Source organism: Lupinus angustifolius, unplaced genomic scaffold (assembly GCF_001865875.1).
Source record: "Lupinus angustifolius cultivar Tanjil unplaced genomic scaffold, LupAngTanjil_v1.0 Scaffold_77_11, whole genome shotgun sequence".
In the NCBI taxonomy this organism is placed as follows: domain Eukaryota; kingdom Viridiplantae; phylum Streptophyta; class Magnoliopsida; order Fabales; family Fabaceae; genus Lupinus; species Lupinus angustifolius.
In genome coordinates this window covers 13884-31072 of record NW_017723719.1, presented here as the reverse complement: position 1 = coordinate 31072, position 17189 = coordinate 13884, and the positions used below count along the sequence as shown (strand labels likewise).

At 29.2% G+C, this 17189-nt stretch overlaps 2 protein-coding genes across 4 annotated transcripts; one reads left to right on the top strand and one right to left on the bottom strand.

The window, feature by feature from the left end:
- Positions 1–3853: 3853 nt before the first annotated feature.
- Positions 3854–6291, top strand: LOC109339476 (zinc finger protein CONSTANS-LIKE 16-like). 3 transcript variants are annotated; one of them, XM_019576928.1, is made up of 3 exons: positions 3854–4556; positions 4623–5149; positions 5946–6291. In XM_019576928.1, exons 1-3 carry the CDS (start codon positions 4121–4123, stop codon positions 6198–6200), a joined length of 1218 nt encoding a protein of 405 aa, XP_019432473.1. In that variant the 5' UTR covers positions 3854–4120; the 3' UTR covers positions 6201–6291. The 3 variants fall into 3 exon arrangements, with proteins under 3 accessions (XP_019432473.1, XP_019432471.1, XP_019432472.1); XM_019576926.1 differs by having other exon boundaries at positions 3854–5149; XM_019576927.1 differs by having other exon boundaries at positions 3855–5149; positions 5964–6291.
- Positions 6292–13572: 7281 nt separating this feature from the next.
- LOC109339473 (extensin-3-like) lies at positions 13573–14454 on the bottom strand. The gene has a single exon (XM_019576924.1). The coding sequence runs from the start codon at positions 14452–14454 to the stop codon at positions 13573–13575; it is 882 nt and encodes a 293-aa protein (XP_019432469.1).
- Between the last annotated feature and the right edge of the window lie 2735 nt (positions 14455–17189).

The following is a 17189-nucleotide window of genomic DNA, read 5'->3' as shown; positions in this document are numbered from 1 at the left end:
AATTGAAAGTAAACAAATTGAAACCTATAAATTGATTAGTAATCCAATTTGAACACTTCTTCAGAATAGAACTCAACAAAAATTCCAAGGATATAACTCGAAATTAAATAAATTTAATTGATAAAATAAACGTTTTGTACAATTTTATATTTTCTATATAATAAAGACTTTCTTTTTCAATAAAAAGTTCTACCAGGACCCAAGAAAACCGTAAAGAGATTAAAGTGGTGAATAATGCAAACAAATGAGATTAAAGTAGTAAACAATGATGAAAGAATTAGATAAAATGTGGATATCAAGTAAATAAGATAATGTTACTATACAAATGAAAGTAAATGATAGATACAAATAATTTAGTTTGTTTATTAGAATAATAATATTAAGTTTTTACTGTGAAATGCTAGTATATTAATATTTTGTTATGAGTGAGACTTGAATTCATAATATTCTTTACTTCTCTATCCCTAAAATGATTCACCCTAATCATGAAAACACCTTATCACTCACATAATAATATTAAGTTGTAGTGATAGAAATAGTTTAATTTATTATAATTGAAAGTAACCAAATTGATTTATGACGAAACCTGTAAATTGATAATCGATCCAATTTGAACATTTCTACGTGATAAATTAACTGTAATGTGAAATTAAAGAAAATTAACTGAAAAAATAATTTACTATAGTTTTATATTTCCAACGTAACAAATATTTTGATTTTCGATAAAAACTTTCTACTTACTATCAACCCAAGAAAACCAAAAAGAGGGGTTACAATGACAACAAAATTAGAATTTTTGAATACATACTTTTTTCTTATATTTAAATATGTCTTGAGCCTTTCTAAATTATGGATCTTTTAAATTTAAGGTCTTTGTAAATGTGTGTATTTTGATTTTTCTCTTTTGTTAGTTCAACTTGTGTTTTTATTTTAGATTTTTTTTTGTATTAATAAGAGTATCTCCACCCTTTTGGATAAGGAACTAATCCATTTCGAGGTTCATGGTTGTTTGTCCTAACAAGTGTCGTTCTCATGAATCGAACCCTTAACCTTTTGGATTTGGTCCAAAGAACTTATTAACAATTTGCATGTTTTTGTGTTGAATGGCTTCAAGTTTTAAATGAGTGGTTATAATTTATTTAAGTGAAGTAAATTTAAAAGACCACGACTTTATAAGGATTAAAAACATATTTCAATCGTATCCTTATCCATTTTTATCCTCAACCAACATAATTTATTCATAAAAAGTGATGAATATAACAAAAAAAAAAGATTAAAGTGATAAACAGTGATGAAAGAATTAGTTAGATAAAAAGTGGAGATCGAACAAATAAGATAATGTTACTATTAAAAATGAAAGTAAATAATATTCAGAAATAACTTAAATTATTGCATAATAATAATTATATTAAGTTGTAGTGATAGAAATAGTTTAATTTGTTATAATTGACTATACACTAGTTAGATTTGATCTTGGAATAATAATAATGATTTTCTTCTATTTTTGTGGATGATTGTTTTGCTCAATGTTAAACATTAGATGTTATATAATGAAATTAGTCAACAGGAATGGAAGTGAAGGTTAATTGTGACTGACAAGGTTCCATTGGTGACACTCTCACACAAAGTTTAAGCAAAAGTAATTTAGATAGGAAAATGATATATTATATTATTAAATTCTCCTACTAATTATCAATTTCATAAAAAGTAATATATGTCATAATATAATATTTTATTTATTAATTATTGATTTACAAGTAAGATATTTTACTTTCTTATAAACAAAAAAATTAGTAAAAAAAGATAATATGATGATATAACATGGTAATGGGGAGAGAAAAGGACAAGGGACCAAAGAAGAAAACTCACGGACTACAACCTAGTAAAAGATGAGAGAGACAAAAAGACAAATTTCATTATTATAGGATAATAGGAAACCATGTTCATCCTTGGGAATGTGGGTCACCACTAGAAATCTCTCTGATTAGAGGTCTGGCCAATAAGATGGCAGAGATTAGGATGAACTTTACAATTCCACCAATTGAAAATCGGATGTGGCCCTTACATATTATGGATCCAAAGTGTTGCCTCAACTGCATGTGGGAAAAGCTTCCACAAGTTTCAAACCCAAGGTCCCATGCTATGCCCTCTATCTTTTAAATGTGAGTAGAGAAAAATTGGTAAGAACAATGTTAATCAATAATTTGGAAAGACAAATTATATGAAAAAATAAAGTATTTGATATGTTTTAAAAAGTAAGATATTAAATTTTCTAATAACTGTTTTTATCGATTCTTTTACGTCAGAATCGCCCTTAATTAAAGCATTGTCCAATAAGACCCTACTAATAGTACAGATCTCTCTCTCTCAAAATAGTTAGAAAGGGTTAAACTGAATTATTAATATTGAATCGAATTGTTATTATTTATGTTCAAGATCTATTCCTGTAAGATAATCAAATTAAATAAGAGAAAATATGTTAAACGTATGATGCATGCTAATCATAGGTATTGATAGAATAAAGTTATTTGTACACCTCAAATGAGTGTCTCTATAGTTCTCTGTTGTACATTAGAGATGTGTGTTTATAAAAAAAGTTCAAAAATAATTCAGAGGAAAAAACAATCAATACATGCTATTAAAGACAATATCCAAATTCGATCTACAATTAGTAAGAGTTGAACAAAAAGAATAATGAATTGAGTTGTTACTATTTTTGTTTAAGATGTAGGACTATAATTATACTAAACTAGCATTAATCTAATGATAATTATACTAAACACAACCAAGTAACCTAGCATTAATTATACTAAACTAGTTTATAGCTTGTGTTATGTACGTGTTGTTATATTTAATTATATTACTTCAATTATTTATCTAATGATATTTATAAAGAAGATTGATTTATCATTTGAAAAGTCCATTTAGATTCTGTTTAAAAATTGTCATGACATTTTAATCATTTACTACCTTAATTATCTTAATCATTTTACTACCTTAATTGAGAATTGAGAAATGTTAATTTCAACAATAATGTAGATGGACACGTGGATAGTGCATATAAAAGAGAATTTGTGAGAATTTTTATTCTTCGGATAATTTGCAATGCTTTTCTTATTTAAGATAATTATTAAGAATTTTTATACTTCAACATAAATGTATCATGATTATAGAATATATAGGGGTTGATGCTCTTCCATTCTGTTTCTTTTCTTCTTTATCCACTATTTTCAACTTAGCTTAATGAGCCTATGTTTAATTTGAGTTGGATACTCTCCAGTACCGGAGAGACAAATATATAAAAAATAATATGAAAAATAGAATGAAATATCACTTTTATCTTTTAACACAAATGCAAAAAAAAAAAAACATTAACTTACATCTTTAGTAGTTGAGAAAATTTACTTCCTTTTAATACAGGGATGTATGTGAATCATTCAAATTGGTATGAGAACCAATTTATTGACCAATATGATACAACATTGATAATTATATAAATATTTGACCGTCTTCTAGTTAGATGGGCAAACTCAAATTAATATTAGATTCAACTATTTAAATGAGTCAAGTTTAAGCTTTTGATTGAAACTCCATATAAATCATTTTTAATTTGAGTAATTTGATATCTAACAAATTAAACATCCTTATATGGAAAGTAAAATACAAACAAGAAAAGATATATAATTTATACTCATAACTCATGGTCATGTAAATTCTTTATACTCAATTCAATTATACTAGAAACAAGATTCAAACTGAAGAGATCTTATGAAGTATGAATCAATTCCTTATCTAGATACCTAGAGGGACTTAATCCATAAGTACCACAAATGGGCCTACACCTTAAAAATAATCTTTAACTGCAAAAGGTGCCGCTGATGGGTCATTCTCTCATACACGCACGCCCCTTTTTTCTCCTCAATCATTCTACACATAAATAATTGCACTGTCCTGAAGTCACTTCAGTCCTTCACTTTTCCGCATTTTCACAAAAGATTAAAGAAACCAACGCAAACTCCATCACCCTTTACCCTTTTGATTTGATTCATAACTGTTAATTTTGCACTTTTGCTTACAGGTTTCAAATTTTGTTCTTTTGTTTCAAAACACAGTTAATGAGATGAATACTGCTTCTGCTTCTGCTAAAAATGTAGCAAACTCTGTAGGTGGCAAAACAGCAAGAGCTTGTGATAGCTGCATAACAAAGCGAGCACGTTGGTATTGTGCTGCTGATGATGCCTTTCTTTGTGAAGCTTGTGACTCTTCTATTCACTCAGCTAATCAATTAGCTCGTAAGCACGAACGAGTTCGTTTGAAAATCACTTCATGCAATAGCTCTAATACTAAGGAAACCATCAATTATGATGCTCCAATGTGGCACAAAGGTTTCACTAAGAAAGCTAGAACACCAAGACAAAAGGCTAAGAACCCTTTCCATCTTGTACCTGAAGTTGATCATTTGGATGATGCAAATTCCAATGAAGAGAGTGATGAGAAGCTTCTTTATAGGGTTCCTATATTGGACCCCCTTGCTGCTGAATTATGCACAACTCCAAGTTCTGTGGCTGTGGTTGAAGCTCTTGAGGTTGAAACCAGTTTCACCAAAGGTGAAGAGGGAAAAGCTTCTTTGGGTTATAAGAATTATGGGGTGGAGAGTTTACATGGGTTTATTTCATTGGATACTGAACTTGAGGAGTTTGCTGCTGATGTTGAGAGTTTATTGGGAAATGGACTTGAGAATGAGTGCAATATAGGAATGGAAGAGTTGGGGCTGATTGATAGAAAAGAAGAAAATTGTAATTCTTGGGAGAATAGTGAAAAGGTGAAGGTGAAAGAGGAGGAGAAGGTAGATCAGATGGAGATTGGAAGAGAAAGAGAACCACTTGAATTGTGCTTTGACTATGATATTGATGATGATAGAGATGAGTCTCCTATGACAAATGAAGAGGTAGAAGAGAAGGTTGATTTGGATTTCACCAAAGATGTGATGAATGGTGGAGAACTCAAAGAGAATGAACAAGAAAAGAGGAATGCATTGTTACAGTTAGATTATGAGGGAGTAATCACTGCCTGGGCAAGCCAAAAGTCCCCATGGGTTAATGGTGATAAACCAAACTTTGAGTCTGATCAGTGCTGGCCTCACTGCATGGTAATCTGGCTTTGTCCTCCATGGTTGTTTTCCATTTTTTTATTTTGTCAGTGAGTTCAGGTTAAATTTAAATTTTATAACAAATTATTTATACTTTATATTATAAAAAGAATATTTGTGGAGAAAGTAGTCTACTCTTTGGATATACAATATATAATTTCTCTTCTTAATTCCTTAAAAGTTGCTGCTTTACGTCTAACAGGCTCTACTATTTTTTTAGAGTTACATAATTCGCTCATATCACAAACTAATTTGTCTGAAACATAACGAGTTACAAGAAAGGAGAACAAAAAGAAGAAGAGAGCAAAAGTATGAAAATAGACATTTATGTCAGTTGCTCATATAAAATAGACATTTTTAATTAGAAATGTTTGGTTTTATCATTTAAAAATGCTTATAAATTTATTTTAAAATATCAAATTACTAATAAAAAACATAAATGAGTTATATATAAAAAATTAAAGTTTACCTACTAAAATAAAATAAAAATGTATCAACTAAATATACCTTTAGTGTATCGTATATTTAATAGGATAGTATACAGTATACCACGTATCAGTACCCGTATTATTTCTATGGTTCTTACTAAAGTCTAAAACATTTAAAATAGCTAATTTGTTTTCAAATAAAGCATTTAACAACTAATTAACTTGACTGTTTATCTAATTTCTAAAATGATAGTTAAGCTGAATTTAAGTCCTGGACCTAGATTGGTACATAGCTTTTATTAATCAATTATATTTGCATACTTTGATAGTATTGTTTGACAAGAAACTTTATGCTAATTTTTATGTAGGGAAGTTGTGGAATGCAGCTTCATCACCAACCTTATGGTGAATTGGGTGGACTATTTGGGGGTCATGCAGCAATGGCAGAAGGAGGAAGAGAAGCAAGGTTATTAAGGTATAGAGAAAAGAGACAGACAAGGTTGTTCTCGAAGAAAATAAGGTATGAAGTTAGAAAACTGAACGCAGAGAAGAGACCCAGAATGAAAGGGAGGTTTGTAAAGAGGGCTTCCTTTGCACCACCACCAACTTTTCCTTTGCTTTAGAAAATAAATAAATTGAAGAAAAATATGAAAAGATAATGCTATCATTCACTGTTCTACGCCTATACCATTATATTTTTTCTAAATATTAATTTGTTAGCTACAACTTTCAAATTAGTAAGTGAATGTATATACCAACAAGACGTTGGTTTAATGATCTTTATATCTAATAAATATCTATGTTGAGCTTAACCAATATTACCACTTTCAAAACTACAATGTTTGCTGAATTGGCAAAACATGGTGATAAATAATGGTATAGACAAAACTCATCTTAATCTTCATAGTTCATACTCTGTCATGCTAGTCAATGTCATTTTTTAATTCTCAAAGTATACTCCTCAATTATTTTATTTATTTCAATTATTTTGATAACTTGCTATTTTTAAAAATTATTCCAGGGTACTAATCATTGATTTTTATATTAATTTTCTAATTTGATTAATATTTGTAATTTTTATTTCAATGTACTATATATATACATAAAATTAATATTTATACAAAAATTTCTTGACAGTTATCAAAATTTACTTTTCCAGTATTGCCATTTGATTTAATATTTTACATCTTACTCATGGAAGAAAATAATTTTGGAGTGTCAAAATATTCTTTTGAAGCTCATAAAGTATAATACCATTTTCAATGAAGTAAATTGATACCCATTTTATTTTTTTATTTTATCAAAATTTTGATTCCTGGAAATTAGATTTCCAACTGAAAAAGGAAAATAAAAATTATTTGAATATATTATGAATGATCATCCATCTCTATGATTTTATATTGAATTGGTGAAAAATAATATTATTATATTTATAATTAGTATTATTAAATAAAGTATGTGATAAAATAGTAGAATTGATAGTTTCTTTTGTGTATTATGTAAATAGTAATATTTTAATATCAAATTGTTATTTGTAAAACATAATATAAACAATTTTTTATTCTTTCCCATACCATTGGTTCGAATTTGAACCGATTGAACTTTTGAAATGTAAAATGTGCTAAACTAAGAAATATATTTTTGGAGTCTCAAAATCATATATATTTTGACAATTACTTATTATAAGAACATTTTAAATGAGAAAATTTGATAGCAATTTCAAATTTTATATAAAATTATTATGTTGGATCCCAAAAGTTAATTTTCAAAAGAAAAAAAGGAAAATTATAACAAATTATTATTATTATGATTGATCATGTGGGGTGCCCTTGTTTTCAACCAGAACAACAATCTGTGTTTTCATTCCTTTATTATTATATCATAACTATTTAAAAAATAAAATAGAAGGTGTTTTTTTACTTGCTTAATGCGATTTGGTTGTAGTTTAACAATCTCGTGCAACTTCCAGTATATATTACTTTTGGAGGAGAGTTGCGGTTGTCAATGGCAACTTACTTTTTGGTTCTTCCTGGTTTAGTAGACGTCATGTTTGGCCACATTTGGTCAGGTCCTGACCAAACACCATGCAAAGAAGATCTAGTTTATAGAAATTGCCGATTATAATCGGATAGCCGACCTAACCATATAAAGGATGGCATTGATGAGACATGGCCAAGTGAACAGTATACAAGATCATAATCATAAACCTCTATTACAAGACTTTATATTATTTGTACAACACTGTCATACCACCTAAACAATATAAACCTTTACCACATAGTTGAAAATGTTGTTTGCATCCAATATCGTCCCCTACCATGCGGCGAGAACATGCCTAGTATACAATTACGACAATTGGGACAATATTTATGACATACCCTGGATAAAGCATTATCCCGACAAGGATAAATCAATCCATGTTTGTCTAGAGAATGCTCAATAGGGTAAGATGGCTAGTCGTGTTAACAACATCTACCAAATAATATTTCATGTTCACATCCTCTATAAATAGATGAGACTGTCCATAAGGAAGTTAACACATATTACTCTATCTTATACTCTTGCATCTTATTCACTCTATAGACATATCTCCATATATAGACTTGAGCGTCAGAGTATATTTTTAAGTACCCAATCAGGTGTCTAGACTAAATCTAGACATCATCCAGGCTACACTTTGCCTGAATCCCAGCACTCCAGCCCTAAACCTCCGTACTAAAGAATACTTTTCAATATATAGCAACTCATGGCTAATGAGTAAGATGTATATTTTTAGATAAATAATAGGTATTAGTTGTGATATATTATATGAGATTGAATGTTAGATAGTAATTTTTTAGAGAAAATAAACTAAATGTAATATAACTGAAAATATTGTGTTGTATGAGTGAACACAAAATTATATATAATCATGAATGAATGCATTAAGGAAAAAGTTAGGGTAGTATCTATTGTAGAAAAGATAGTAGAATTATACCTTAAATAGTTTGTACATGTGTGATGGACTTTTAAAAGCCTCACTAAAGATAATATATTAAATAAGTATTAGTCTAATTTACAGAGACAAAGATAGTGCAAGAAAAATCAAAGAAAAAAGTTAGAGATTAGTCATTTTTCAATGAAAATAATTTATAATAGTTTTTGTTTTCTATATGCAAATATTTTGTTAAGGGGAGGAAGCAGTATACAATACCATTTAAACTCAAATACCCACACTTAATTTTTCACAAATTTACAAAATGCGTTGTCTACTACTAGAGACTCATCTTTATATTAGCCTCTCTCTTTTTATTTATAAAATAAAAAAAAGGAAAACATTTTGAGATAATTAACTTTGAGTTGTGCATTAATATTATATTTGATTTTGGAAATAATACGGTCCAAAAGTATTTTAGAAAGTTATTTTGGATTGGATAGAATGTGAAAACCCAGCAAACAATAATGTTGTTAGGTCGAAATAGAACAAAAATATTCTATAACTAATATTATATGTTTTCATTGCCACCAATAAAAACAACTAGCTTGTGATAAATTAAATTAACAAAAGGTTATAAGAGTATATGAGGTGTTTGTTTCTCATTGGTTATAAATATAATGACATTAATAATGGATATACAAGGTTTATGTCCATCGAAATGATACAAGATTACTTGTTATTCTTCTTTAACCTTAAAGAAAAGACACAAAATTTCATTTAATTAGATTTTGTTTTGTTTGTATGGAATATATATGATTCCAAAATTATTTATTTAATGGTACTATTTTTTGATTTCCTTTCATACATAATTGTGAAATGAAATATTTTCATAAGTTTATATATCTAAATTCTAATTGTAATCATCTGCACATTATTTTTTGTTCTTATAGTATTCACATGTCTTGATTTTATGCAATCGAGAATGCAAACTTTCATAGTTCTTGCTAGAAAATTGTTTAATTGATTGGGTGTATTTTAATTGTTTTATATAATAGAAGCGATATATCAAGCATGTTAGAATGATGAGTTGTGAAAAATGGTAGAGGCAATACTAATGAACAAGGCCGCATCTCAACCCCGATAAAAAGAAAAGAGATGACACTAATTACAATCATTCATCCAATTCTCAATCTAATAATATTTTTTAATAATATTACCTTTTGTGAAAATGTTTAATTTAAAAAAATGTCTTATAATGAATTTGAGCTTGTTTTATGCTTTTCAATTCACAGGTCTTTTTATCCTCCTACTTTTTTCTATGTTTTTTTTCGATTTTTAGGCCATTCTATGTGAGTATTGGATGAAGAAAATGCAAACATTGCGAATCTGGTCTTCAAATATTTATTACATTTATAACATTGTGATGAGTTGAACTCATAAGATTGTTATTGATAGACTTTTGCAAAGAAACGGAACCCTACTAATATTGATTGATTGAGTAATCAATGGAGTACGTGTTTAGCAAGTAAGTCTATTCAAATAGCATTTTAGACATGCTAACTATATTACATATCTTGTTAGTAGTTTCTCTTTATCTAAAACATATACTACTTGATTGATAAGTTTTGCTTAATATTGAAATCAAACTTGACACCCCAATAATAGATGCAAGACATGTTTCTTTATACATGAGTGACAAGTTTGTTTGTTTATGTTTTCTCCTTACCTGTCATGGTACCCAACTCTCATTGTATTCCTTCAATTTATTGCTATGTGGAAGCTGCAGAACATCGGAGATGGACCATAACTAGTGTGCTCTTTTCTTTGTTCATTGTCTCTTTTCTTATAAATATCTATAATGTTTTTTATGATTTTTACTATTCAATTATTCTCGTAGTATATAGGTATACACCATATATAAATTAATATATGCAATCATACTAAGATTGTAATACTAATAAAATCATATATATTCGAGGTATAAACATTCGTGCACTTAATTTTCAACCTCGATTGTCAAAATAAGATATTTGGAATAGTTCTATACCTCCTTATGTTTGGAACCAAGGTCTTTTATGTGAAAAAAATTTCAAAAATACCACAACCTTTTTCGACCTGGATCATTAACGCAATAAGGTCTTTTCTGGGATTATAATTTTGAAAATGTCATCATCTTTTTTTGCCCTTACTTTTAAATTAATTGACATCTGTTCATAAGGTTAAATAAATATTTAACAGAAGAAAAACTATTTTTGAAAATGGATATCATACATCTAATTAATTTATGGCACTCATCCGAAATTCACAATTTACCAAATGCTTGTCAATAAGATCTGCAACTTGCATATGGTAGTAGAAAATATTTTCAAATAGATGTCATGAAACAAGTTTTCATTTAATGAAGCTTGGAATGTTTTTAAAATGTGAACCTGTAATGTAGCATGCTAGATTTGAATTTTGTTATTGGCAATTGTAATACTCTAAATTTTATGACAGCAACATTATGTTTTCCATAGTGTATATGCTTATGCATATTAATTTATTTTCTAATAATTACTAATTTCTATACTATTTATAGATATATGAATTATTTCAATTTTTATTAATTACATTATAAGTTTAAAATCATCTTGTACATGTAAAAACAATCATTAAACACACATTAAAGAATTTCTTGTAAGAATTAGTTAACTTTCTTTTTATATTAGAGACTCGATACTCTTTAGTATGCACATATAAATAATAAATAAACAAAAATAAATACATGTAGTCAAATGACTAAATAAATATGAGATGAGGTGGATCTAACCATCACACTCAACTTCAACTTTATATAGCCACATTAAATATTTTGCCTCAAGACCTTTGTGTCTCATAGTAATACTATCGGCTAGGAAAAACATTGCACTTGTGAGTTATACTTGATATTCATAAAAAAATGACCACAAAATTAAAAGAGAAATATTAACTAATATCCTAAAAATAGGAAGGATTTAAAATTAAAAATAGTATGTAATAAAATAAATATCTGATCCGTTTTATATAAATCTTTTGAAGGTTTAATTAAGTTCTTTTTATATGGATTTTTCAAATTTTATACACATGAACTAATTTTGAATTAGAAAAATAACCCTATTTATTAATTGGAAATATAAAATCATTATCAGTGTAAATATAAATTGAATGAAGCCCCTTACACCGTCTTATGAAAACAAAGCATGAATTTAATGTTTAAAATTTAAAGTTGCATTTTCATGTATTGGTTTGTATTATTCAATTTCAAAATTGATATCTTAACTAATATGGACATTTATTAACATGACATAATATTAATAATAAATAAACAGAAAAATATAAATGGAGAGATACATTCCTCTAATATGCTACATCAGTTTATTAAATAATTGATAATAAGGCCTTGGTCTATTCCTTAAGATGTGCCACATGGCACAGATTCAAAAACTTCTTAAAAATATAATAAGTTTTTATAACGAATATAATAACCACTATTGCGAGTATAAAAGGTACACAACCCTTACTATAGGTAAAGTCTATAAAATATTATACAATAATAACAATGTACCACAATAAGGAAAGTTTAATATAGAATAAAATCCAACATAGATTTTCATAATTGATCCTACTAAGTTTTCAAGTTATGGAAACATCCAATTTTGTTACCACTTTAAATAATATGAAAAATATCAATGTATTTATCATTAATCAATCATTTATTTGATCATTCATCTCCTATATGGTTTTTTATATGCTTCCCGGTAATATTCATATTTTGGAAAGCTCTTTCATTAGATGCAATTCTCACTACATGTTTAAAACCTAACTCTAAATTTAAGTAAAGGGTAAGATTAGAAAAAAAAGGAATTACCTTCTGCTACTTAAACATAGAAAACCATTCTATTTTCTTTTTGCATGTTACTTTGTGAAGCTATAAATTAAATATTTGTAATTAGCATAACTCAACATGAAAATGTTATAAATTAGAAAGTTTCAAAAAAATTTGTACCTTTTGAATTTTTAGTTATAAACTAGTGGCAACTTTATATATGATATTACTTATAGTTTGTGGGATACCTTCCCCACGGAGGCCTTAGTAGTTATGCCTTTACAATCGTATTATTATGTTTAAACTACTAGTTCGTGTCTTGTGTGTGTATTATCTCAATAGAGGAATGGTAATTTCACATTATTTTTGACAATATCGTTGTTTAGAGCTACTTAAATGACCCAAAAAATGCTTAAAGTTGTACCTTATAATTGTGGTTGTAATATCAAGGTTTTGGAGTTTGCAAAAATTATCATGAATGCCATTATGGCCATATCTGTTACATTTTCCATAATCTTTATGCTATAATGGAAAATTCTACATAACTGCAACCCGCCATAACCATTATTTAAGATAATTATTATTACAATTACAAGACTTCATATTCGATATCATATCCACCGACACCATTTTTATATTTATTAATGAACTAAAACTATGTTCACCATTCAACTAGTTAAATAATGACAAAAGAGACTCTCACTCAACATCACAAAATAAAGATGGACTTGTTCGAAGTATGAAAGGCTAAATATTTATTATTATTTTATATATTGCTTTGTCTTCCACACACTTAAAATTACAATGCATGAAAGCAAGTACATATACAAAAGAGGGGGCAATGCCCTTTATTAAAACTCCACAATACAATAAACAAAACAACACGTGTAGTTCCTCTAAACAATAATCATATACTTTGATGAACTTTCCTAAAAACACTAATAGATGATGGCATTATCTTCACACTTTCTAATTAGACCCTGCATTATTAGACATGTGTATTAATATATATTTCATGTCTAATCCATTGATAAAATATAATATTACAAACATTTTAAATGAAATATAGACTACTTAAAGTATTTAATACTAAAAGAATGTCTCATAGAATTTTTGCTTTAAATTAAGATTATACTTTAATTTTCATATAGTTAGTATAATAATTAGATGATAGTACAAAATATTTTTACCCTTGAAAATACTAGTGATTATGATAAAATACATGTTGTTGCTTTTATAATACTAGTGAATTTAATATTAATGCGAGCTTGATGGAAAGAATATCATTTCTAGTTTTGTTTTGGTGATGGAGCCAAGTAATGAGGGTGCTTGTGTCCGATGGTGGGGTAGAATGGTGCTTGTGGTGAGGATGTTGGTTGTGCCAGTGCTTGTCATCTAGAGAGAGGGATGGTGGAGAGTGGTGTTTGTGCTTGCATTTTGGAGATGATGGTGAATGAAAGTAGTGCCTCTTCTTGTATGCTGAAGATGGTTGAGGTGGAGAGTGGAGCTTTAGCTCGTTTCTTGGAGATGATGGTGGAGAGATGATCACCAATATAGGAATGAGGGGTGGTTTATATAGTTTCTTGTGACATGACTTTGATGGAAGGTAAACATCATTTCCTTCGGATGGTTGAGGTGGAGAGTGGGGCTTTAGCTCGTTTCCTGGAGATGATGGTGGAGACACGATCACCGGGATAGGAATGAGGAGTGGTTTGTAGGGTTTCTTGCGACTTGACTTTGACAGAAGGTAAACGTTATTTGCTTCAGATGGTTGTGGTGGAGAGTGGGGCTCGTTTTCTTGTCTTGGAGATGATGGTGGAGAGATGATTAATGGGATATAAATGAGGGGTGGTTTATATGGTTTCTTATGACTTGACTTTGATGGAAGGTAAATATCATTTGCTTCGGATGGTTGTGGTGGAGAGTGGAGCTCGTGCTCGTTTCCTGGAGATGATGTTGGAGAGACGATCACCGGGATATGAATAAGGGGTGGTTTATAGGATTTCTTGCGACTTGACTTTGATGGAAGATGAACATTAATTGCTTGAGATGATAAACTGAAGAATATTATGGCCAATGCAAGACAAACAGAACCTGAGACAAGTATAGACCCCATTTTCCTCAACTTCACTTGAAAGTGGGTTTTGATTATGCTCTTAACAAATCTTGTAATACCGCGAATTTTCTGTATATGTTTTATTAATTATTTATTTTACCAATGATTAATTTTAGAAATTAATCAGTATTGATTTAGGCTAAACTGTAGTTGAGTGTTAGCCTTGTTTTGTAAATTCCTATCTTGTGATAAATGTTCTTAATTTTCTGTGACGGAAAGTTTTTGAGCTGCTATCGGCCCAAATTCGCCTAAATTTCGCCCAATAACGTGTTTTTGAGTTCTGTAACTCGGAATGGAATTCCGTTTGCGCTATGGGCTTCGAAATATTTTTTCGAGTCAATATAGACTTCAAGTTTGTCCATAACGCATTTCTATATATTTTCACTCAAAATTTTGTGTTTCGAAGTTCAAACTGTAAACCAAAATCGGGAGATTTTTAATATCTGTCTGAGTATTAGCCAACAATATTCGGAGATGGTTTAATTATGAATATTTTTTCAAAGAGGTCAAATTAATTTCATGAGTGAAGCTTGCTTGTCAAACAAGCAAAAGTACAAATCTCTTACACAAATTCCTTAAATCACTAATCTACCTCTTACACAATTCACTTTTTGAAAAACCTTTGGTCTTTCCCCTCCCCAAATCTGATTTCCTTTCTTTAAAGATCCAACTCCGAGCTTGGAGAAAACCCTTGGCATATTCACACTCTTTCTTCACTTTTGAATTTCTAAGAACTTCAAGGTTGTTCTTCATTTCTATTTCTTCATCCTTTATGATCTAACCATTAGATGTTTATGAAATTTTAGTATGATGTTTATATGTATGTTAAGAATATTTTCAACCATTGAAATTTTCAAATAATCTTCCTCACTCTTTTTATGCTCAAAACTCTAAATATGTGTTTTCTTGAACTTAGAAAGTTATTTTTGAAACCATGAACTCTTTGTTGTTCATGAGGCTGTTTTTAGTATTTAAAAGTATATATTTTGTTGATTTTAGTAAAAGGGGATGAGTATGAAATCGAAGGAACCTTTAAGGTGTTTTGAATCATGTAAAGTTTGAATCTTTTCACTTGTTTTTGGCTTGAGTAACCATAGCCTTCGACAAGATAGAAAATATTTATTTTGCCATGTTTCTAAGTTAGATGTTTATAAGTTGGATGAGTTTTGTTTGAAAGATGGTTCATTGTTATTCATGACTATGAAACCAACACCTGTTAACCTTTGTGGTTATGTTTGGAGGTGTTGAAGTGATCATGGAACTTGTTGAATCTACTTTAGCTAACTTACTTTGAAGTGGTAAGACTAACAAAGTGAAAATGCAAAGTTTTAAGGATTGCACTAGCAACGTTTGCCTATGTTTTGATGAAGACAAGGTTTTATTAAAGCTTGAATATGACTCAACAATCAACATGTCTAGAACTCATTGGTCATATCTAGACTAGGTTATATCAATAGAGTCATATTTCTAAGTAGTCTGGGATGTGTGCCTTAGTTAGTGAGTCTGGGTTAGGTAAACTTAGATGCAAGTCTCATAAGCCGTTAATATTGTCATATCATATTCATGAGACATATCATCTAGTTTATTGTATGTTCATGCATTAATCTTACATGTTATATGTGCATATTAGGCATAATATAATTGCTAAAACATGTATAGGAGTTAAGCATAACATATGAGTAAGTTTGCCTTTTTAATCACGTTTTTAATATGCTGGTTAATCGATTAACGTGGTGACTTAATCGATTAACTCAACTGCTTTCTGTTTAATCACGTTATGCTGGTTAATCGATTAACTCAACTGCTTTATGTTTAATCATGTTATGCTGGTTAATCGATTAACGTGGTAAGTTAATCGATTAAAGTGTCTGTTTTATGTTATAATTGTTTTATGTTTTAACTGCTTAACTGAATGTAACGGTTTGAATGGTCAAATCTGTTTTGTATAAGTTTTGGCAAATTGTAGAAACATAAAGAATTGCATACTATTGTTTAGAATTGATTAGAGAGCATAGTTTCGTGATTTACTTTGTAATTGGCATAGAGAAATGCATGTGTGAGGAAGAGAGATTAACATGGTTAGTTGATGTTATTAATGGTGTATTACATGCTATTTTCATATGCTTAATCTAATCCATTCTTTCTTGCATGTTCATGAATTCTTATTAGAGATTTTAAGAGAAATATTTTGTGCTTATTGTTTTGTATTAACTGACATATGCATGATGGCTTGTGGCACTTGAGTGAGGGTTAATCTTTGAGTTTTCATTATTGTAAAATCCGAGTATTAAGTACTCATTCATAACTCAAAGCATTGTAATTCAAGGATTGGGAAAATCCTAGCTGCAATTAGGTAAGGTGTTCTTCACAAAGAATTGGAGGTCTTGGGATAAAGAGCGATACCTTGGCTGGGGCCGAATCGCGGTAAGGAAGGTTTTCTTGGGAGGCAGTTTTGGGAAAGGACAAACCAAGGGTGACGAAGTTCTTTGGGTTCCAAGAAAGGAGTGTTCAAGTCTTGTAATTGAATTGGGGTATGTAACTACAAGGTTTTCAATTTAGTGAAGAGAAATCTCCCAAGATCAGAAGGGGAGGCCTAGATGTAGTTTGCAGTAGACCGCAAACGAACCAAGATAAAAATCCATCTGTGCAAGTTGTTCTCTCTTAATCTCTTTTATAATTCTCACTGTTTTAATTTGTGTTTGAAGCTGGTATTTTGCATACTAATACCTTGCTAT

Excerpts from the sequence above, each read along its gene's own strand:
- LOC109339476 (XM_019576926.1), top strand. The coding sequence starts at position 4,121 with ATGAATACTGCTTCTGCTTCTGCTAAAAATGTAGCAAACTCTGTAGGT. Across the intron at positions 5,150-5,945 it reads AGTGCTGGCCTCACTGCATG|GGAAGTTGTGGAATGCAGCT; the intron begins GTAATCTGGCTT and ends ATTTTTATGTAG.
- LOC109339473 (XM_019576924.1), bottom strand. The coding sequence starts at position 14,454 with ATGGGGTCTATACTTGTCTCAGGTTCTGTTTGTCTTGCATTGGCCATA.